Source organism: Myotis myotis, unplaced genomic scaffold, assembly GCF_014108235.1.
Source record: "Myotis myotis isolate mMyoMyo1 unplaced genomic scaffold, mMyoMyo1.p scaffold_m19_p_14, whole genome shotgun sequence".
Lineage (NCBI taxonomy): Eukaryota > Metazoa > Chordata > Mammalia > Chiroptera > Vespertilionidae > Myotis > Myotis myotis.
In genome coordinates this window covers 1761502-1784895 of record NW_023416318.1, presented here as the reverse complement: position 1 = coordinate 1784895, position 23394 = coordinate 1761502, and the positions used below count along the sequence as shown (strand labels likewise).

The following is a 23394-nucleotide window of genomic DNA, read 5'->3' as shown; positions in this document are numbered from 1 at the left end:
ATGGTGGGCAGTAAGAGACAAGCTGGAGTAGAGGCAGACCCACAGGACTTTAGACTCTGGTAGGAATTTGAGGTAAATCTGTAAGAGATGGGGAGCAGGGAGAGTGAGCCACTGAAGGGCTCTAAGCAGTGGACTATGATCTGATTTATGATTCTGAACAATAACTCTAACAAGAAAACATAAAAATATAACAATATTTATCTCTGGGTGGTAAGGTTATGAGTGATTTCTAATATCTTTATCCTTTTCTGTATCTTTCAAATTTTCTCTAGTGAGCATGTATTACTTTATGGTTTAAAAAATTTAGTCAGAAAGGCCCTGGCTGGTTTGGCTCAGTGGATAGAGCACTGCCCTGCAGACCGAAGGGTCCCAGGTTTGATTCCGGTCAAGGACACATGCCTGGGTTGCAGCTCAATCCCCAGTAGGGGGCATACAGGAGCCAGCCAATCAATGATTACCTCTAATCATTGATGTTTCTCTCTCTCTCTTTCCCTCTCCCTCTCTGAAATAAAAATATATTTTTTTAAAAAAGGAAAAAAGGCTAACCAGAAAGCGGTACAAAGGACAACGGGAGGAAGTATGATTGATGGTGAGGTGCCAAGATGAGTCTCGGGAGACTAGAATGGTTTGGTGGGCAGGGAAATGGAAAAGAGTGAACCCGACCAATGTTTCACGGGTAAAATCCACCGATGACTGGCGGGAGTGGGAGATAAGTCTAGGATGAGAGCTGGGTTCCATCTTGGGTGACTGGCTCACGGTGACCCCTCTCAACCCAACAGGGGACACAGGAAGAGCACAAACGCGGGAGAACAGGTAAACGTGGTATCACAGACAATGAGTGGCCCACAGCATCGAAAGCCAAGCAATCAGATGACTCGGGTTACAGAGCTGAGAAAGAGGAGTGACAATTCTTTTCAGAAGCTGACTCTAAAGAGAAACAATAGGGCAGCAGCCAGAGTGCGGGGTTGAAGGAGTGTTGTCTCAGCCAAGGGAAATGAACCAGTGAGGCTGGGTGGTTGCAAGTGCAGATGTTGAGGGGGTGGCTGAAGGAGCATGGTCATGAAGTGAGATCATAGCAGAGGTGGGATTTAACTAGAAAAAGGACATCTCAGTTCTCTTGGGAGTGGGGGCAGAGGCAGCAAGGTGCACATACACAGGTTCTTTTGGAGGCTCATGGTGGGAAGGGGAAGTTCTTGCTTTTGGAATTTTACTCCCTCTGGGCATTAGAAGGCGGTTATCTACTGGGGATGTGGATGAGTAAGCAGTGGAAGCTAAGTGGTAAAGGTTTATAATAATCTGAGAAGAATGGTAGAGGGTGCTGATCAAAGATCAGGACTGAAGTTGACTTAAGATTTTGTAACCACCCTCTCCCCATCATCTGTACATTCCATCTTTAAAAAAAAAAAAAATCTTTATTTTTTAAAGTATTACAGATGTCCCCTTTCCCCCATGACCCTCTCCCCACCCCCCCTACCGGTTCCCCTCCCTCTCCCCCCAGGCCTTCACCACACTGTTTTTTATTTTTACACTGTGTTCTGCAACCTAAGAAGACCTAGGTGGGAAGAAATTAAATCGTGCAATTGATTCAGGATTGGGAGTTTGCAGAGCAGGCAAACCTTGAGAATAAGGGCTCTAAAGAGTGGAGTGCTGTGAATGAGAATAGCTTGAGATACCACGCACTGCAAAAGCACAAGTGACTGCCTCTGCTTTGGACCTCTGGCCTCACCTCTGCTCCAAATGGACTCCAACTGCTCCTGTGTCACTGCTGGCTCCTGCACCTGTGCCGGCTCCTGCAACGCAAAGCCTGCAAATGACCTCCTGCAGAAGCTGCTGCTCCTGCTGCCCATGGGCTGCGCCCAGAGCCGTGCCTCAGGAGCCTGGGCAACGTGCATGTTGGGGAGAGCCTGCTCCCAGCTGGAAACAGAGCGTGTTCAAACCTGCATTTTCTTTTCATCCCACCCTGAACCGTTTGCCACATTCCCCTTTCTATTAAATATGTGAGGGATAATAAAAGTTGTTGACTTAAAAAAAACAAAACAGTTTGAGTTAACCATAGGGTACCCACTGGGTCAGGCAGAGAATGGAGTTAAAGCGGGGGGGAAAAAAAAGTCAAGTAGAAATATCAAGAGATTGGGACCCAAAAGAAGTAAAAGAATAGATTTAGTGGCAAAGTAAGAAAACTGGAAAAACAAATAGTTAATGAAAGACAGGAAGTCATATATGAGCGCACGGAGCTGGTCAGGATAGAATGGCTGGTTTAAGTGTAAGGGCACATGGACTTGGAATCAAGGCGTCGCAAGGACTTGTTTGAAAATACTCAGGGTGGCAGGATTTGAAATTGAAACTGTAAAGCAAGTTCAAGGCAAGTTGGGGATGTGATTCTTGCAGTGACTGTGAGGTTGATGGAGCGCATACAGGTAACCAGATATCGAGTCTTTCTGACCCTTTCCAGGCCCCCGGCTAAGGGGGGTGGAGGGGGGCGGGCAGGGCGCAGAAAACAAGTCAGCAGCAGGGCCTCTAGAACACAGGGCCTCAAATCCTGGCTCTCCTATTGGTTGTGGCCAAGTCAATTGCCTCCTCTGTGCCTCACTTGCCTTAGGAGTAAAACGAAGATATAATACTGGACACTAAGCCGGTCTGAGGCCACCTGTCACTACTTGAGCCATATTAAGCAGAGACAGGGTTGAATCACGTATGAGCGTTTATGCCAACACTGCTGGCAGTATGGGAGAACAGTCAGTCATCCTGGAAATCCTGCTGACCCCCTTGCCAGCCGGCTGGTTGAGTGAGGGAGAACTGCATGCAGCTACGGGCCCACAAGGGTAACAGGGAAAGGGGAGGGGAGGGGAGGGGTAGGTCTGCAGTCCGGCCTTCAGGAGCAGTCTGATAACAAGGTGGCTAATCTTCTATGATGTTACAAACAGCTCAGCCCATTCCTGGGACCAGAGAATGGTCAGCGTTCCTGAGGCAAACTCCCCAAGAGGGGCAGGGTCTGGGCACAGCAACCAGATCAAAGCGTGTCCTGTCCTCGGTCTGTTCTCCACATGTATTTCTCTTCTGAGTAACTGACTCACCGAGGCATCTTATCTTTTTGTTGTTGTAGGTAATCCTCACTCTAGGATATTTTTTCCATTGGTATTTTATTTTATTTTATTTTATTTTTTAAAATATATTCCATTGATTTTCTACAGAGAGGAAGGGAGAGAGATAGTTAGAAACATCGATGAGAGAGAAACATCGATCAGCTGCCTCCTGCACATCTCCCACTGGGGATATGCCTGCAACCCAGGTACACGCCCCCGACCGGAATCGAACCCGGGACCCTTCAGTCCGCAGGCCGACGCTCTATCCACTGAGCCAAACCGGTTTCGGCGGTATTTTATTTTATTTTTTTAACAAATTCCTCACCTTTTTTTAAAAATATATATTTTTTTATTGATTTTTTACAGAGAGGAAGGGAGAGGGATAGAGTTAGAAACATCGATGAGAGAGAAACATCGATCAGCTGTCTCCTGCACACCTCCTACTGGGGATGTGCCCACAACCAAGGTATATGCCCTTGATCGGAATCGAACCCAGGACCCTTGAGTCCGCAGACTGACGCTCTATCCACTGAGCCAAACTGGTCAGGGCCATTGGTATTTTATTTTATTATTGATTTCAGAGAGGGAGGGAAGATAGAAACATTAATGATGAGAATCACTGATTGGCTGCTTCCTGCATGCCCCCCACTGGGAATCAAGCCCACAACCCAGGCATGTGCGCTGACTAGGAATCGAACCGTGAGTTCCTAGTTCATAGGTCCATACACAACCACTGAGCCACGTCAGCCGGGCTCCATTGATTTTCTAGAGAGAATGGAAGGGAGGGGGAAGAGAAAGAAACGTGCATGTGAGAGACACATCTGACTGGTGGTGCCTCCTGCACGTGCCCTGACCAAGGCCAAGGATTGAGCCTGAAATCGAGGTACATGCTCTTGACCAGAATCGAACCCGCAACCCTTCAGTCCACAGGCCAACACTCTATCCACTGAGCAAAACGGGCTAGGGCATGGCATTTTATCTTTTTACAGCCTCGTTTCATCCTCCAGTTTCCCAGGGTCTGTAAGAAAACCTCTGCCTGGCCAGCATGTCTCAGTGGTTGAGGATTGACCTATGAACCAGGAGTCATGGTTTGATTTCTAGACAGGGCACCTGCCTAGGTTTCGGGCTTAATCCCCAGTAGGGGGCGCAGAGGCAGCCGATCAGTGATTCTCATCATTGAGGTTTCTATTTCTCCCTTCCTCTCTGAAATCAGTAAAAATAAAATTAAAATATATTTAGAAAGAAAACCTCTTACCTATAGTAAGGTGAATAATTAGTAAGTAACTGTGGCTCTATTCTTAGTATGTGCCTTTACCCCTATCAGATATAATAGTACCTGCACGTAAAGTGCTTGTAACAAGATCTGCCACATGGACCACAGCACCACTTAAATGTCAGCATCATTATCATTTCTCATTTGAACAATGAGGGGGCCTGTAAGTCTCTAAAGCAGATTCTCAAACGTCCTGGTCTATGAACACCTTTACACGCTTAAAATGATTAAAGATGCCAAAGAACTTTTAAAAATGTGAATTTTACCTACTGATTTTTAAATCTCTTAAAACTATTTCTTAGTAACATAAGTATTTTTAAGAAACGTAACTTTTTCAAAAGAAGAAATATTTAGAAGTGTGACACATTCTGCGAATACCTTTAATGTTTGACTTAATTGAAGACAACTGGATTCTCTTATCTGCTTCTACATGCAATCTACTGAGGTGTGCTGTTTGAGGTATACAAGAAAACCCAAGCACCTCCCTGACCCTCCAAAAGGGTCTGCCTGGACACTTTGAGAACTTTTTCTAAAGCTTTCTTCCAGCTTTAAATCACTCATTCATTCATCCATTCAGCACCACTTTACCCCAGAGATAGAAACGAATCATGTGGCTGCCTGTCCTGGAAGAATTTAGTTGAGAGAAGAGATGAAAACTAATGAAAATGACAGCACAGCATAAGTGAACACAGGAGGAAGTTATTGGGAAGGTTGAACAGAGTACGTACAAGAAATTTGAATTTGGGCTGTTATTTCTTGCGCGCCCTCTCTAAGTGGGGGGAAGAGCATATGCGAAGGCCCAGAGGCAGGAACCGATCTAGTACGAGAAAGCACAGGGTACATTGGCAGAGAAAGGAAAAGTTCCTTCCAGAGGATGGGAAAGATTGTTGGGCCTTAGATGATAAGTTAAATCTCACCTTCAAGAGGCTGGGGTAGCGAACTTGCTTTCCCTTTTTCTGCCAGGTTCATTGAGGTATAATTTACATAGAAGAAAAATTTACCTTTTTAGGTGTATAGTTCTGTAAGTCATGACAAAGGTACAGTAAACAATGACACAATCAAGACATAATATAGTCTCATCACCTCAAAAAGTTCTCTCTGTGGTCAATCCCCAACCTCCACTCCTTCGGCTGCAGGCAACAATTGGCCTGATTTCTGTCCCAACAGTTTTAATTTTTACTTTGAAATAATTATACTCTCTTGGAAGTTGCAGAGAGGGGCCATGCACATAAGCTCCAGCTCCTTCCAATACTAACAACTTCAGATTCCACCAGTGTTTACGTGCATCAGCTCATTTTAAGGAACATAATCGGGCCATAGTATGCAAGACGGGTTGATGAAACAAGGACATGGAAGGATCCAAGGAGGTGCAGGGAGGGGAGAGGACTGAAGGAAACATTCCTGGAGAACAGGCATTATTTGATGAACAATTTGTATGAGTATTTAAATTAATCCTTTTTTTTTTTTCGGAAAAGAACTCTCCTATATGGCAGGACAGCGAGCAGGTTGTTATAAATTGAAGGGCCCAACCTTTGATTGAATTGAGGAAATGTTTCTTCCAGTCATGATATCCCCAAATAACCATGATATTCCTGCTTACTCTTAAATAGGAAAAAAAATTTTTTTTAGTCACTTTCTTCATTTTCTTACTTTTGATAGGAAACAATGAAATAACTGTCAAAGACCTGATATTGCCTTGAGATTTAGACATTCACCTTTTGGCTCTCATGAACAGAATTAATTAACTCCCCAAACCCAAACAAACTAAATGTTGATACTTTTCGTGCTTCCTGGAGTTCTGGTGCTTTTGTTGGTTGTCCTACCTGCTTCAGCCTTGCATCTGACTGTAGTATTAATAATACCTGTAACTTAACATATTTATAAATATCATTTGCTCATCACAAGACTGGGCGTTAGCTTCACTTTTACAGGCCAAGAAACTCCGTCTCGTGTTTGGTACCCAGGACCACACACACCGATACTGTAAACTCAGGAAGGCGCCGGGTATGCACGCTGTGACGCTAGCTGGCCGTGTTTGAAGCCTGTTTCTCTCGACCCCAAGTATGGCCCGCCCGGACCTCTTTCTTCAACAGCTGCGATGTGCTAAATTTAGGCAAAAGCTCCACACAGGCAATGGACGTATTTCTGGTGACAAAATCTGCACTTAAATCCCGGTTTGTTTAAGACCTTACTCCGGCCGCTACCTAGTTCACCACTAGTTACCACCCAATACAGCCCGCGGGTCCATCTGAGTGATCCTGTACCTATTTACGACGAGCTTTCAAATATCTTTAAAATCAGGAAGAATCTTAACACCAGATTTAATGAAATATGGCAACAAAGTGTTTTTGTTTTCTTACTGTGCCCCGGACTAGATAGTTTATATACACTTAGTATCCAATCCTCCAAATACCTACCTATCAAGAGTCTCATTATTAATAAGGCGAACTGTACCTTATGACCCCATTTCAGTAAACTCAGCCCCGAGTCACAGTTCTATTTTACGCAAACAGACGGAAAGGAATTCCAAATATAAGAGGGTAGATTAAAGTAACCACCACAAGCAAACAAAACAGAAAGGCTCCGAGGCTCAGCACGGCTACACACGCCGAGAGCATGAGCGCCGGAACCCAGAGCCCCATCGCCGTCCACCGAGCGCACCGCGCTGCCACGTGGCGGGGCAGCGGCGATAGGTACTCGCGGGAGCCGTGCCTGGAAGCAGAGCTGACAAGGCGGAGGGTAAAAATAGATGGAAACAGAGCCAAACGGGCAGGAGGGAAGGCGCGCACCCCCACCCCACCCCCTAGAGTTTCCAAAGCGGAGCCTTCGGGATGAGCCGGGTGCGGGACACGCTTCGCGCGGGTCCCGCCCGACCCCGGGCGGCGGCGTTTTCAGGGAAGATGGTTCCCGAACCGGCGACCAGGGGGCCCCGCTGCCGCCCCGCTGCCTCCGGCCGCCTCCCGCGATCGCGATCGCCCGGCCGAGCCACGCCCGAGGCCCGCCGCCTGCTCGCTCGGGGGCGCTGCTCAAAGAGACACGCGCACGTGTCCCGGCGGCCCCGCTCGCGCCCCCCGTAGTCGCTGCCGGGAAGCGCCGGCCGTCGCGGTCCAGCCGCCCCCGGCAGCGAGGGCGCCCCCCGCCCGGCCCCGGAGGGGCTCGGGGCGGCCCGGCAGGCCGTGGCCCGGGCCACGCGGGCGCCTCACTTCCTCTTCCTCCCCCAGCGCGGCGCGGCGCGGCGCGGCGGCCGGAGCGAGGCCGGGCTCGAGGCCCCACCGCGAGCTGCCGGCCAGCGCGGGCCCGCGCCCCCGCCGCCGCCGCCGCCGCCCCCGCCGCGCCCTCGGGCCGCGCGGCCTCCGGGTGGCTGGGCCCCGCGCGGGCAGCGAGAGGCGGGGCCGCCGTGCGGGCGGCGGAAGGAGGCGGAGGAGGAGGAAGAGGAGGCGGAGGCGGCGGCCGGGAGCGGGGAGAGGGCGGGGGGCGGGCCGGGGAAGGGGAGGAGCGGGATTTCAGGAGCGCGGCGCCGCAGCCGGGAGCCGGCGGCCCGAGAGTGACCGAGTCACGGCGGGCGCCGGGGGAGTCGCGGCGTCGGACCCGCCTCCTGGAGCGCAGCCCCGGCCAGGCCCGGCCCCGTTCCCGCCCCGCGCCGCCTCCCCGCCGCCGCCGCCGGAGCGCTCCTGCCCACCCCGCCCCCGCGGCCGAGCCCGGGAGACGAGTGGGAGTCGGCCGCCGGCGCGGGCACCGGGACCCCGCGGGGGACACTGCAGCCGGAGCCCGGAGGCCGCGCCGCCGCCGTCTCAACTAGGATGTCCCGACATGAAGGTGAGCGCCCCCCCTCCCCCGCCGGGCCTCGGCCTACCCTCCCGGGCCGCGCGCCGCGGGGGGCGGCCGGAGGCGGCGGGGACGTCGGCCGGGCCGAACCGGCCCCGAAACGCCGGGCCCGGGAGCGAGCGAGGCCGGCGGAGAGCCCGGCGCCGCCGCGGTGGCCGCCGCGGCCCGGCCCCGAGCTGGGCCCGGGGCCGGAGGCGGGGCGGCGGGCCGGCGGAGGCTTTGCACTGTCATGGGGAGGGGGAGGGGAGGCGGCGGGGCCCGTTACCGGCGGGGGCCTGGCCCCGGGGACGGATACCGGACGCCGCGGGCCGCCCGGCCGATCCCGGAGCCGTGGGCCCCGCCGCGGCCTAGTGCGCCCGCCACCCCGGAAGGGCCCGGCGCGGCCGCCGAGCAGGCCACCGGCGGAGGCGGGAGACGGAGGAGCCGGCCCGGGATCGGCGGGCGCGTCCGGTCGCCGGGAGACGACGGCGGAGGGCCCTGCCTGCGGGAGGCCGCGGGGCGGCGGGAAGAAGCCGCGGCCGGGGACGGGGAGCCCCGCCGCCCGCCTCGCGGCTAGGCCTCGGCGCGGCCCGGAGCTCGGGTAACCCAGTTCCCCGGGCGGGTCTGGCCCGGCCCGGCCGCGGCGAGCAAACTCCCTGCCCCGTCACCAGGTCCGACGGACCGGCTCCCGCGGCCGGGCCCGCGCCCGGCGTGCACCACCCCCCGGAGCCGGGTTTTGGTAAATGACCCGGTGCGGGCGCTTCCTGGCCGGGGGGCATTGGGGGCTTGGTTTTGAGACTTAAAAACAGGATCCGGGCGCAGTTGTAAATAAGTCGACGGCTTTCGCCCAGGCCCAGGGCACAAAGAGCAACATGCCCAGGGCACATGGATAGGCGTTGTGCTGGTAAAAAAAAAATAATAAGTTAACTTCAGTTTACTGCCATATGGTTTAGCAAAGGGGGAGGGGGTCGCGTTCTCTTTGTTTCCCTGCCACAGGTCTTGAAATAAAAAGTATTGAGAGGCTTGGCGGATACTCGGTCCTGGTCAGGCTAATGCAACATTGTAGAAGTGGCTGGAAAGTCCAGGGTCCTCCTGAGTTTTAAACCCTGTGCAGGCAGGTGATGGAGGTGGGAGCCGAGAAAGTTTAGAGAGTCGGGTCAGTGTGCGCTTCACACCCGTTGGAAGGGTATTCGTAGGGGAAATACAGGCCTTAGAATTTTGAGGTTGAAAAAACTCAACTGATGAAAATGATATTGAGAGCAGAAATTGCATTACTAATTGCAATGTTGAGATTGACTCGAAGAATACTTTGTGTTCAAGGATTCTGTATTTTTGAATGTCCAAGGTGAATTGGAAATATAATGCACTTATTTTTCACTTACTGTGTACAGCCGTGGACATTTTGAAATAATAATGCACTTAGCCTCATAGAAATACTTTGGAACAATACCTGATTCCCCCCCCCCTCCCCCCGCTTATTGGAAATGGATGCCCTTGTCTGTAACTTACAGGAAATTGTAATTAAAGTTCTAATCAGATTTTAATTGGGGATATTAAAGCTTACATTAGACTCTACTTGTGTGTACGTTGACCACCTTCAAGACGAAAGTACTTTGAGCAATAGCTCCAGGCCCCTCTTACTCTTAAGAACTGGGAGAGTTAACATTATGGTATCAAAGCAGTGGGAGAACTGGAGGTTGCGACCTTCTCCTCGCTTCAGGAGGACACGCAGGTAGTTCCAGACAGCCCTTCAAACTGAGTAGCATCCTGGGAGGATTCCTTTATCCACAGTAATCTTTTAGAGCACTGATTTTCAACCGGTGTGCTGCAAGAATGTTTGAAACATGCGATATCTGACTAGTCAGGGGGCACTGGTCTCTTTTCCCTTAGATTGTCAAATACAAAACTGACCGTACCCAGCACAACAGTAGCTGTCTGGTGTGAATGAATCAAAAATTATACCCTTATTTTTTCGGTCGTCAGAGTGGCAAAAATATTTTTTAGTGTTCCCCAAAATTTTAGTAATTAGTTTGTGTGTGCCATGAGTTGAAAAAGGTTAAAAATCTCTGTTTTAGAGTAATTAAAATCCCACAGTGCCAGTATTCCTGAGTGTAACAAATCTGTAATCTAAGCCCATCTTCCCCTACTTGGCCCTATGGAAAAGCCTGTGGCTTTGAAACTTAGAATACTTTTTAGTTGTTGAATATTACTGAACCTTAGGACATTAATAGCACACCTTTTCTGGTAACTTACATAACACCAGATATTTCTGAAAAAGGAACATTCTTATACATCAGTTGAAGACTGTAGTACAATATTTAACAAGTTATTATCTTTTAAGGGTCTAGTTCAGTGATGGCGAACCTTTTGAGCTCCGCGTGTCAGCATTTTGAAAAACCCTAACTTAACTCTGGTGCCGTGTCACGTATAGAAATTTTTTGATATTTGCAACCATAGTAAAACAAAGACTTATGTTTTTGATATTTATTTTATATATTTAAATGCCACTTAACAAAGAAAAATCAACCAAAAAAATGAGTTCGCGTGTCACCTCTGACACGCATGTCACAGGTTCGCCATCACTGGTCTAGTTTATGTTTAAGGGGCTAAGGCAGGAATGACAGTCTGATGAAGAATCACATTTAATTCATTTAGATGTTTTGTGGAATATTAGTTTAGGTTGCCATTACTTTCATCATTAGGAATTTAACCTAACAATGAATACAGTTTGACACCTTACTATTCTAGCTTTTTTTACCTTTCTCTTTGGACCTACTAATCCCATTTCTTTTAAATATATTTTTACTAATTTCAGAGAGGAAAGAAGAGGGAGAGAGAGATAGAAACATCAGTGATGATAGAGAATTATTGATCAGCTGTTTCCCGCAAGTCCCACACTGGGATCGAGCCTGCAACTGCAGCCCAGGCATGTGCCCTGACGGGGAATCAAACCGTGACCTCCTGGTTCATAGATTGAAGCTCAACCACTGAGCCACGCCAGCCGGGCAAATCCCATTTCTTTTAGCATTTTAGTGGTATTCATCTGTCCACCTTCAGATTCTCTGTAGTTCTTGTTTCCTTTCACTAGTGTATCCCAGAACTGGACGTAGTAGTAGTCTGAAAGATCTGAACTGTGCTGCCGTAATGTACTTGCATTGTGTTTCCTTTTCAGTACCTTCTGTATGCATGTAATTTGTTACTTTGTCTTTGTGTCCACCTTAATGAGTTGCATTAATATAGTATCTATATGTAAGATGTAACTTTGGACAACACAGCTCCAAGATGAACATCTATCAAGCTTAGACTCTCCACCTTGTGAAGCAGTGAACTGACTACCTCTGAGAAAGGAGAAGCAGCCAGGAGCATAGAATGCGTTAGCCGTTAGCTCAGGGGTCAGCATACGTCTTCTGAAAAGGGGCAGGTAGTAAATATTGTAGTTTGGTAAGCCATGAGGTCAGCTCTGCCATTGTAGTGTTAATGCAGCTATAGACAACATGTAAATGAATGAGCACGACCATGTCCTAATTAAAACTTTTATTTATAGACTGACATTTGAATTTCATATAATTTTCATGTGTCATGAAATAAGACTCTTAGGTTTACCATTTAAAAATGTAAAAACCATTCTTGGCTTGTAGACCTTACAAACATAGAAGGTGGCTGAATTTGGCCCAGTTTGGCCCAGGGCTATAATTTGCCTTCTTTTGCTCTAGACTACAGTAAAGCTTTAAAGAGTTTATGGAAATGGAATTTTGTATTCCATCATTTCCTTTGGGATAATGGGGACTGCATCTATGGGCCAAACCCGTTCTGTACCTCAGTTTCCAGCGGCACTATGCAGATTGGGATAGAAGTAATGGTTCCCAGGTGTGGAAACAGACTCCTCACCTTTCCAGAACCTGAATGGGGGTGGCAGGATTCTACATTGTCCCCTGCTTGCCCATTATGACTAACCCAAACTAGAAGCCCAAGGTCTGTTTTAATTCATTTTTTAATGTTGTTAACATTTTACAAAATAAGTGCCCAATTACTTAATGTTCACTATACAAATACCATGTTACACCTGGTGAAAACAATTATTTTCTATTTTATTTGTAAGAGTATCATTTAATATTTCTCCACGTACAACACATCTAAGTACTTATTAGCTAAAATGAAGTTATGAACTTGCATGAATTGGAACCTAATTGATTACCCAGAGTTAGGAATACACTTATTGTCTTAAGTCATTCAACCTTTTTTCAGTTGCTACTATGTATTAGGCACTTTGCTAGATACCAAGGAATGTGAGGATAAATGAGACACAGCTCCTTACCTTAACTGTAGCACAGTGTGAGACATGCCATAAGAAAAGGACAAGTTGATGACAATAATTACCGTTTTTCTTCATAATTTTGTTCAATTTCAGAGGCAATCTATTGTAATTTCTAACACTTTTTCTTTTAAAAAATGTTTTTATGATTTGAGAGAGAAAGAGAGGAAGGGAAAGTGGGAGAGAGAAACATTGATTGCCTGCCTCCTTTCCATGCCCTAACCAGGAATTGAACTTGCCAACTTGTGGTGCATAGGACGATGCTCAACTAACTGGGCCACATTGGCCAGGGCTAATGTTTTTTTTCTTGAGTGCTTTCTTAACTTTTTGTGGATTACTCTTGGATTTGGATAAAATTGATATTTCAAATACAGTCCTTGTCTTTACTTGATTTATGCTTTCCCTAGCTTTGAAGATTTCCATATGTAAAAATGATAGTGGATAAATGGACAGGTGATCATATTGTTTTGTTATTCTCAGAAGCATTTGTAATACTGTTTATTTTTTAAATGTAAAGTATAAGAGTGGGCAGGCCATTAGTCTAATTTCTGAAAGTTGTACCATTTTTTTTTAAATTGTACCATGCTTCTGTTAGTAGATTCAGATTTTCTCTTTCCTAAAAATTGTCTGACACTAAAAACACATATATAAACAATTCCAGAGTGAATTGCAATAATTTTGTTTTCAGAATTTGGGGATTACAAAGACAAGATTGGTAATTAACATGTGATTTTAATGTGGTGACTTTTGCCTTCCTGTAGCAAAGTAAAATTAACTCCCAGTGAAAAGATCTTTATCATGTCAGTCAGTTTATTTTACTTTAACTGTGATCTGTAAAGGATTATGACATTCTTATACTTTTTCAATTTCAATACATCATGAATTATATTTATCTTGACTTTCAATAAAAGAAAGAGAATAATGTAAATATTTTAATTTTTGGAGTTTTGATTCATGATTTCATATAAAGTAGATTTTGAAGCCCATTTTTCCTGTATTGACATTTGTGTTTTATTGCAATAAAATATAACTTTATTCTCCTTTAAATTGGAGATTTAATTTGGAAGAAATTCCTTTTAGTTTTAGAATCTTAAGCTGTATTAACAGCAAACTTGTTTAAAGAGTCAATATTTTTTCACAGTAGAAACTTAGGAAACTTCTGATACGAAATGACCAAACAAGTTCCTTCATATTAGCCTTGCAGTGTTTTAAAAAGAATCCATGCATTTATGAGTCATCAGCTCTATAGCATCTATATACATTTGCTGAAGTTTGGTGGGTTTTGTTTTTAATCCTCACCTAAGGATATGTGGCATTTTTTTGTTTTTGTTTTTTTAATTTTAGGGAGAGAGGAAGAGGGATGAGAGAGAAAAACGTTAATCCGTTGTCTCCCATACTTGCCTTGACCTGGGATCGAACCAGCAACCTTTTTGGTGTACCGGACTACGCTCCAACCAATTACGCCATCCAGCCGGGGCTGTTTGCGTTTTTTAAATGGAGGTTCCAAAAGTTGTTTTTAGTGAAAGTTAAGGCATCGTTGGATTATTCTAGAAATAGTGTTTTTTAATTACATTATAAATACTGCTTTTGGCATAAATATAGACTCAAAAGGAAACATTTCCTACAATTCATATTCATAAAAGTTAAAACTAGAGTGCTGTTCATAATTAAAATATTTATTTATAAAAGATTAATTTCAGTGTTGTGCCAGGAGCCATGATGTTTTTCATTTCCTTAAAATAATATATTTTTTTCACTCACTGAAGTTATTCATTAAAATTAAGCCAAGAGCCCCCTAATTATACAGATCAGAGCATTTAAAAAAATATGCTCTGATCTGTATAAATACTTTAATTTTTAAAATAAGCCATGTCCTGATTCATGTGAAAGATAAAGGGATAAGGCAGACAGTTTCCTAAGGGAACATATTATTACCTTGATTCTATGGTAAGGAAGGAAGTGGTGAAGAAAAGAGGGTGTTCTTGGGGTGGTAAACGACAAGAGGCCTGGAGGGTGATGGTAGAGGAAAGGCAAGGTGGACATGAAGCTTGGAAATAATCTGTAGCCACAGTCAGAAACAAACCAAGTCGTGCCTCATGAAACGTCCTGAGTGTTGGTACCAGGAGATGAAAACTCAGTGTCCTGTGAAACTAGGAAAAGATGAATTGCCTTGTGAGGCAATTTCCATGGTGCCATCCCTTCTACCTCTCTCATGCGTTCCCATGGTGTTTGTGAATCATGTTTTTAGTTGTCTTTTTGAATAGTAACAAAGCAGAGTGTGGGTCCATCAGTTTATCTCTTCCATGACCACAGTTCCAACCAGCAGTCCAGCAGTGGGGCCAGTGGCCACAGGGGTGTCAGGGAGAACGAATGGATGGATCCTGCAAATCCAGCACTGCTGCTAGAAAAACCAACACTCACAAGAGTGGGTCAGTCTAGTCACCTTCAGCCAGGAGGGACGACAAGGAGTGGGTAAAGGCTCTTGATATGACTGATTTGGTTTGCATTATCTTCTGCTGAATTGTGTAGGGGCTTTTCCTCTCTTGGTAGTACTCAGTGCCAGTGTCAGGAACTTCAACTCTTTCCAGAATAAGAGGATTTTCATTAGAAGAGTCACTTTAGAGTGCTAACTGATGCTTTGACTATCACAACAGTCAGGCATTTCGATGATAATTTATTTTTTAGTTTTGATTTCTTTTTTAATTGTTCCTCTAAGTCTATCACCCTCCCCTCCCAACTAGCAAAGTTAAGGGTCCATCCAGTGGCACTCCTGCCTTATTCTCCAGGCATTTTTTTTTTTTTTTTTTACAACTAGCATTGTTTACTTGTCTGTCTGCCTCCCCACAGGCTACCTGAGGGGTAGGTATAGTGTTACTTACCTTTGTACCTTACCTCTTAGCATGGTGTCTGACCTTTGGGAGGTCCACTGCACATTTGTGGGTGATTGCTAGAGATGGTAATACTTGTCTAAAAAATGATGAGACTGGAAAATACTCTCCTCTGTTTTTATCTGGGGAAGCTGGTTAAAAGGAAGGGATATTGTGGGAAAGAAGCCTTACAATAAAAGTAAGATGAGATGAATAAACTACATAGAGCAAAAATAACTTGAGAGCTGGCTCGTGGGGAATGGCCAGGGACTAGACTCAGGGTATGTTTTGTTCTAGCTACTCCTGGCTCTGGTTTCAGATAAACTGGCTGTGGGTTCTGCATAGTAATTGTACCATGTGCCTGAGTTTTCTGGTTCATTCGGTCATTCATCCAGTGAATATTTATGGACTACCTACTTGAGTAGCACTCAGAGTCATCTCCAGAGCTGGCCACAAGTTGTTGACCCTGTGCAGGATGATAACATTCAGTGGTTTGAAACACATGTTTGGGATTTACATGCTTTCCTGTTGTATGGGCTGTGGTCTTTTCCAGTGTGCTGGAATTAGTCCTTAAAGTTTATATTTTGTGACAAGGTAACTAAATCATATAAGTTATACACACACACACATACACACACACACACACACACACACACACACATATATATTTTTATTACTGATTTCTTACAGAGAGGAAAGGAGAGAGATACAGAGTTAGTTAGAAACATCGATCAGCTGCCTCCTGCACATCTCCTACTGGGGATGTGCCCGCAACCAAGGTACATGCCTTTGACTGGAATCGAACCTGGGACCCTTCAGTCCGCAGGCCAATGCTCTGTCCACTGAGCCAAACCGGCCAGGGGAATCATATAAGTATTTTAATCTTTTGGCATTATTTGCAACCCCCTCCTTTTTTTTAAAGCTTATTTTTATTTAACAGTTATTTCTAATTCCACCCAGCAGTACATTTCTCTCCATAACAGTATTGCCCTTAGACTATGGAAGTCTCAAAACACATCTGTCTGCATATGTTAAAAATATGTTCAAATAGATTATTCCTTATAGGTTTGTATCTTTTTTATACTTGGAGAGAAGAGAACTCGGGATGAAATGTTTAATTTTTCTCTTCAGTGTAGTTTTTTGCAGTGGTTATTTAGCAGCTTGGGTAACTAGACTCTAATTCTGCTATTCTTTTTTAACCCGTGTCAGTGTCCTCCTTTGGGGGCCTTCCTCTGTGGCTGTAGAAGTACAAGCCAGTGCAAAGCTTTCTAAAGTCAGAGTTAAGGGCATTGAAGTACTAGTAAAACGGAGGGATTACAGGAATTGTTACAGATGTGTCTCTTTCAGTAAGAAGGAAATAACATGCTGGGCGCTGGGGGTGGTAGGGTGCTGGGAACCAGGTAGTTTTTATAGTCAGAGATGTTATGTTCAGCTTTATGAACACTACTAGTGATTCTGGTACATTCAGTTGCAATTCGAAATGAATGTAAACTGCAGTATGTTTGTATAGCTATTGACATGGATATACAGAATGATGGGTAGTGGGGGAGGACTAATCTTCCCTAGGAAATACTAGTATGGTGATTAGAACATCAAGTGACAATGGATGAGCACTTGACCTGTGGTGTTCCTACATTAGGCCAAGGTCAAAGATCTTCAGTCCATGTTAGACATGCTCATATCTTCATGTTCATTCATTGCTCCATAACATTTTCTACAAGCTTTATAGAAATCACCCAAAGGGGGAGGAGATAGCAAAGCTATTTGCAGAATTGGGGTACACTATGTCACCTTCCAATGGAAATCTGGTGCAAGTCACATGTAATTTTAACCCTCTAGTAGCCACAGTAACAACTGAGAAGGTACAATTAATTTTAATAATTTAATACTTTAGCCCAATATATCCAAAATAACATTTTCATGTGTAATCAACATAAACTTTGTTAATGAGATATTTTTACAGTCTTTTCTTTACAAAGTTGATGCATATTTTACGCTTAGCACAGTTTAATTGAGATGCTAAACTTTTACCAAAATACTTTTCTTTTTCAATTACAGTTGACATTCAATATTATATCAGTTTTAGTTGTACAGCATAGTGGTTAGCCATATATATAACTTACAAAATGATCCCTGGGATAAGTCTAGTACCCATGTGGTACCATGTTACTAAAATATTATATACTATATTCCCTGTGCTATACTTAACATCCCCATGACTTTTGTAACTGCCAATTTGTACTTCTTAATCCCTTCACTTTTTTCACCCAGCCCCTCAATAATCCCCCTCCACTCCGGCAACCATCAGTTTGTTCTCTATATCTGTGAGTCGGTTTCTGTTCGGCTTATTTGTTTATTACATTTCACATATATGAAGTGAAACCATATATTATTGGTCTTTCTCTGTCTGATTTATTCACTTAGCATAATACCCTCTAGGTCCATCCATGTTGTTGCAAATTATAAGATACCATTTTTATGGCCAAGTAATATTCTATTGTATATATGTACCACATCATCTTTATTTAATCTCTCACCAAAAATATTTGATCTTAGCTGAAAATCGTCTTTAGACTTGTGCATTGGGAATCTGCTAATTCATGGTTGATTATATGGTGTATTTTCTGTAGGTACATTTAAAAAATAAATCTTTATTGACTTCAGACAGGAAGGGAGAGAGACAGAAACATCAATGATGAGAGATAATCATTGATCAGCTGCCTCCTGCACGCCCCACACTGGGGATCGAGCTCGCAATCTGGACATGTACCCTGACTGGGAATTAAACTGTGACCTCCTGGGTCATAGGTTGGTGCTCAACCACTGAGCCACGCTGGCCAGGCTGTATGTACATTTTTTTAAAATATACATTTTTTTAATTGATTTCAGAGAGGAAGGGAGAGGTCAGAGAGAGATAGAAACATCAATGATGAAAGAGAATCATTGATCGACTGCCTCCTGCATGTCCCCTACTGGGGATTAAACCCACAACCTGGGCATATGCCCTTGACCGGAATCAAACCCGGACCCTTCAGTCCACAGGCCGACACTCTGTCCACCGAGCCAAACCAGCAAGGCTGTATGTACATTTTGATGCACTATTGCCATATCCTTACTGGTCTATTCATTAACATTCTGGATTTCTGCTTCTTAAATTTCTCTTCTAGGAACCTAGATTTTCCCTTACTTTTTCACCTTAAAATTATTTTTTAACCTACTTTAGTTACCATTACAATAGAATCCCACTTTATAGACATCTATAAATGTATATAAGTTCTGATCACTTTGTAGGCTGTTCAGATTGAAGAGCATTTATATCAATTAAAAAGATTTACATGTAAGTCATATGAAAATAAAGGGATTTGTAACCAACAACAAAAAAAACAGTATGAAAATGTTAGTACTCTAGTATTTAGGTACTCTCATCCGATGGTTCTCAAAGTGTGACTCAGGACCAGCAGTATCAGCATCATCTGGGCACTTGTTGGAAAGATGGATTCTTGGACAGTACCCTAAACATACTGAATTGGCACTTCTGTGAGTGAAGCCCAGCAGTCTGTTTTAACATGTTCTCAGGTCCCAGTTGTGACCAAAGGCATTTGTGTGTGAGACGGTCACTGCTGTTGACGAGCACACTGAGTGTACAACCATCTTTCATGATGTGCTACTACTAAATGGAAATGAAGCTGCTGACCTTGTCCTCATTCTTCTTGAACAGCATGTTATTTGGAGGTAGAAGAAGATTGTAACTGCGGACTCCAGACTAGTGCTATCTATTTACTCAACAGACATTTATCAAAAGTGTACTTGGGGCCAGAGAAGATCCTTGTCCTTGTGACAGTCACTTTTTATTAGAAGGAGTGTAGCCAAATCCAGCTGGCTACCTGTTTTGTTGTTTTTTAGTTTGTTTTAATGCTTACCCAAGGATATGTTTGTGTGTTTTTTTATTGATTTTAGAGAGGAAAGGAGAGTGAGAAACGTTGATGTGATAGAGAAACATTGATCGGTTGCCTCCTGTATGCACCCTGACTAGGAACTGGACCCCACAACCTTTTGGTGTACTGAATGACTCCAACCAACTGAGACACCTGGCCAGGGCTACCTGTTTTTGTAAATAAAGTTTTATTGGAGCACAGCCACATCTGCTCATTTACATATTGTCAAAGCTGGTTTTGCACTAGAGTGGCAGAGTTGAGTAACTGTGACAGAGAAAGCTGAAAATACGTATTATCTGGCTCTTTACAGAAAAAGTTTGTGGATCCTGGGGATAGTCCATCTATATAATAAAGAGCCAGGGGTTCGTTACAACCGAAGGCTCGACCAGACCCAGCATTGACTGCCTAGGGCAGTGGTTCTCAACCTTCTGGCCCTTTAAATACAGTTCCTCATGTTGTGACCCAGCCATAAAATTATTTTCGTTGCTACTTCATAACTGTAATGTTGCTACTGTTATGAATCGTAATGTGAATATCTGATAAGCAGGATGGTCTTAGGCGACCCCTGTGAAGGGGTTGTTCGACTGCCAAAGGGGTCGCGACCCACAGGTTGAGAACCGCTGGCCTAGGGTGCTGCGGATCAGGCCCAGAGAGAGAGGCAGGGTCTGATCCGTAGCCTCTGTGGCAGCCGTTGATCAGAACTAGCCTCTCTTTCTCTCCCAGCCTGGCCAACAGCCGCGCCTCCATTTCTCTCCAGGCCTCCTGGGGGCTGCTGATCAGCCTCACCTTTCTGGTCAGGCCCCATTGATAGGCCCAGAGACGCTGACTGGCATAGAAACTGACCAATCAGAACCAAATCTGGGTCAACTGTGAGGAGCCAATGGCTGCCTAGGAGGTGGAGCTTTTGACACTGACTGGCATAGAAATTGACCAGTCGGAACCAAATTGGCCGGCAGAGGAGGGCAGTTGGGAGTGAGATCAGGCCAGCAAGGGAGGGCAGTTAGGGGCGATCAGGCCGGCAGGGGAGAGCAGTTAGGGGTGAGAGATCAGGCCGGCAGGGGAGGGCAGTCGGGGGCAACCAGGCTGGCAGGCAGGCAGGCAGAGAGGTTAGGGGCTACCAGGCAGGCAGGCAGAAGGGTTAGGGGCAATCAGGCAGGCAGGCAGGTGAGAGTGGTTAGGAGCCAGCGATTTCAGATTGTGAGAGGGGTCCCGATTGGAGTGGGTACAGGCTGGGCTGAGGGAACACCCCCTAACCCCCCCCCCCCCCCACGCACAAATTTTGTGCAATGGGCCTCTAGTGGAGGAATAAATATGCAGTAGAGTGTTAAGAGGTGGCAAGTGTTATGAAAAACCATACAGCAGGTTCAGGGACTAGGGAAGGGGGGCCTACTTTATATATGGTGGTCATGGAGGGCCTTTCTGAAGATGGGACATTAACAGAGAAGGATATTTAAAGGAGGAAGGTAGGATATGTCTGAATGTACAGCAAGTGCAGAGGCCCTGAAACTTGGAATGTCTGGAAATAGCAATGAGGCCAAGGAGGAAAGTGATTGAGGGGGAAAGGAGGTAGGAACTGAGGCTGGGATAGTGGGGGCCAGATCCTGCATCCTCTTATATTGTAGGCAGCGGTGAGCACTAGGCTTAAGTGTCAGTGCTTTGAGAAAATTTTGGAAACCCTTCTATATAGTGGTCTTTTTGGCTAAATAAATGGCAGAGTCTGGAAACTAAATACCTTGTAGCATATTTCAACATCTCTAAGAAACATTTTTTAAAAAAAAATATTTTTGTTGATTTCAGAGAGGAAGGGAGAGGGAGAGAGAGATAGAAACATCAATAAGGAGAGAGAATCTGGCTGCCTCCTGCATGCTCCCTACTGGGGATCGAGCCTGCAATCCCGGGTGTATGCCCTGACCAGAATTGAACTGTGACCTCCTGGTTCATAGGTCGACACTCAACCACACTGGCCCAGCTCTAAGAAACATTTTTTACAGACTTTCCCCTACACTCATCACTCTTAAGCTTTGTCTCCCTCAGCCCCTATGTACTATCTATGTATTCTATTTCACTGAATTTTCTTGGAGGGTATACAGTTTGGTTGAGAAAAAATATCTCCCTGGTTTGAATGTAAAATCCTGGAGCCTAGAAATTGGGTCATCTACATTAGCAGCTTTCAAACTTAAAAAAAATATATGAGTCAGTAGTTACATACATATGTAATGAAATAAGAGTTTTACAAAACAATACTCATCTTCACTATGAAAAAATATTCTAACAAAAAATGAAAAATATATTTTAACAAAAACTATTTGATATTATGTCAGTAGTTATATACATATGTAATGAAATAAGTTTCACAAAACAGTACTCATCTTTATTAGGAGAGATGCATTCCATTTCCTGTTCTGTTTTATTAAAAACAAAAATACTAGTTGTGACCTTCTGAATTGATTTCTCATTCTATTCATGAATTGTGCCTGGCTATTTGAAGACACTGGCCTAGGCTGTCTAATCCAGAACTTTGAGTCCTTATGGACAAGGTATTGTCATAGGTACTGTGAGGAAAATAGAAAACTCTAATACGTTTTCCTCCTGGAGTAGATATGGTAGGTCAAGCATATAAAATAAACTAGCTGTAGTATGACTGGGGCAATAAGTGTCAAATCAGTTACACGTTCCATAGTGTTGGCAAGTGGAATAGAATGCTTTTTGGGTGTCAGAGAAGTCATTCCCAAAAAGTGGGCATTTAAACTCAGGACTTGAAGACGTTTTCTGTTTTTATAACAAGAGTTGGGGACAGAGGTGTCTACCAAGTGGGAGAATAGTGGGAGATAAACTGCAGAGCTAAGAAAACATGAGGTGGGTTGGAGATACGTGGATGGGACAAGGAGACCAGAGTTTCTGGAACAGAAGACTCCTATATATTAGTGGTAGGAGTGAGGTATTAGAAAGATTGATTGATTGTGTACAATTCCGAGGGGAAAGTGGAACAGGGACCCTTTGTTTTGACTTTAGTTCAGTGCTAGAAGTCTGTTTTTTCTTCTGTAAAGGAAGGATACTAATGCTTGTTTTGCCTCACTCTAAAGGTGTGTGGTGATGAAGTGCCAGCACTTGTAAAAATGTTTTCTAAGTTAAAGAAAGCACTGCATAAATGTAAGGTGATGGTATTTTTTTTTAAAATCTCTTTCTATTGATTTTTTAGAGAGAGAAAGAAACATTGATAGGTTGCCTCTCATACTCACCCCAACCTGGGGCCGAACTCACAACCCAGCATGTGCTCTGACCTGGAATCAAACTGGCAACATTTTGGTGTATGGGACAATGCTCAACCAAATGAGCCACACCAGCCAGGGCAAAGTGATGGCATGTTTAACGTGGGAGATCAGATTAGAAAGGAGGATTGGAGCCAGATAGATAGGAAAGGATTTTGGTTGCCACACGAAAGTGAATCTTTTCCTTTTTCCATTCCGATTATAGGATAGAAAAGAGAGGGCAGTGCATCTCAAGTTTTAAGCAAAGAAAGGTCATGATGAAAAATGGTATGTTTTAGGAAGATTAGAGTGTTCAGAAGAGATTATTGCCTATGGCAGGGAGTCCAGTTAGAGGTTTTTTGGTGAAATAAACTTGAAGTTAAAAGGGCCTGAATTAGTCCATGGCAGTGGTAACAAAACAAAAAAAAATGACTTGAAATAAGGTCTCCATGTGAGAGAGCAAGGACTAAAGTATAATTTCAGGACAAACTACCCAGAGGAGAGATGGGGTAAAGCAATTTTCAGCTTTTAACATTTTGAATTTAAAGTGAGGGTAGGCCATTAGGTAGAAATCAAGAGTTACAAAATGCTGTAGTGCCACTCAAGGGAGAGAGATCTTAGCTAGAGTTAAGAATTTTATAGTCCCTACATTGAATTCTGGGATTGGCTAGATTTCTAAGGAAGAAAGTGTCTGGAGAAGGGAGGATCATCAGATTGCTAAGGGAAGAACATGATTGTGAAGTGACTTGGAAGCCACAAAGACACTAACAGCACTTATCATGCAGATATTGGCTTACTCCTTTAGATGAAGGCTTTTTTTTCTTTTTTTTACAACTGTTTAGTTTTTATTTCATAATCATAAACTTAACTCT

At 44.7% G+C, this 23394-nt stretch overlaps 1 protein-coding gene across 1 annotated transcript in view; it reads left to right on the top strand.

The window, feature by feature from the left end:
• The first annotated feature begins 8008 nt into the window (after positions 1-8008).
• Positions 8009-23394, top strand: part of KCMF1 (potassium channel modulatory factor 1) — a 73475-nt gene continuing 58089 nt past the window's right edge. The window contains exon 1 of the mRNA XM_036333982.1: positions 8009-8172. Within this exon, the coding sequence (XP_036189875.1) occupies positions 8157-8172 (16 nt within the window). The 5' untranslated portion in view covers positions 8009-8156. The remainder of the gene's footprint in view (positions 8173-23394) is intronic.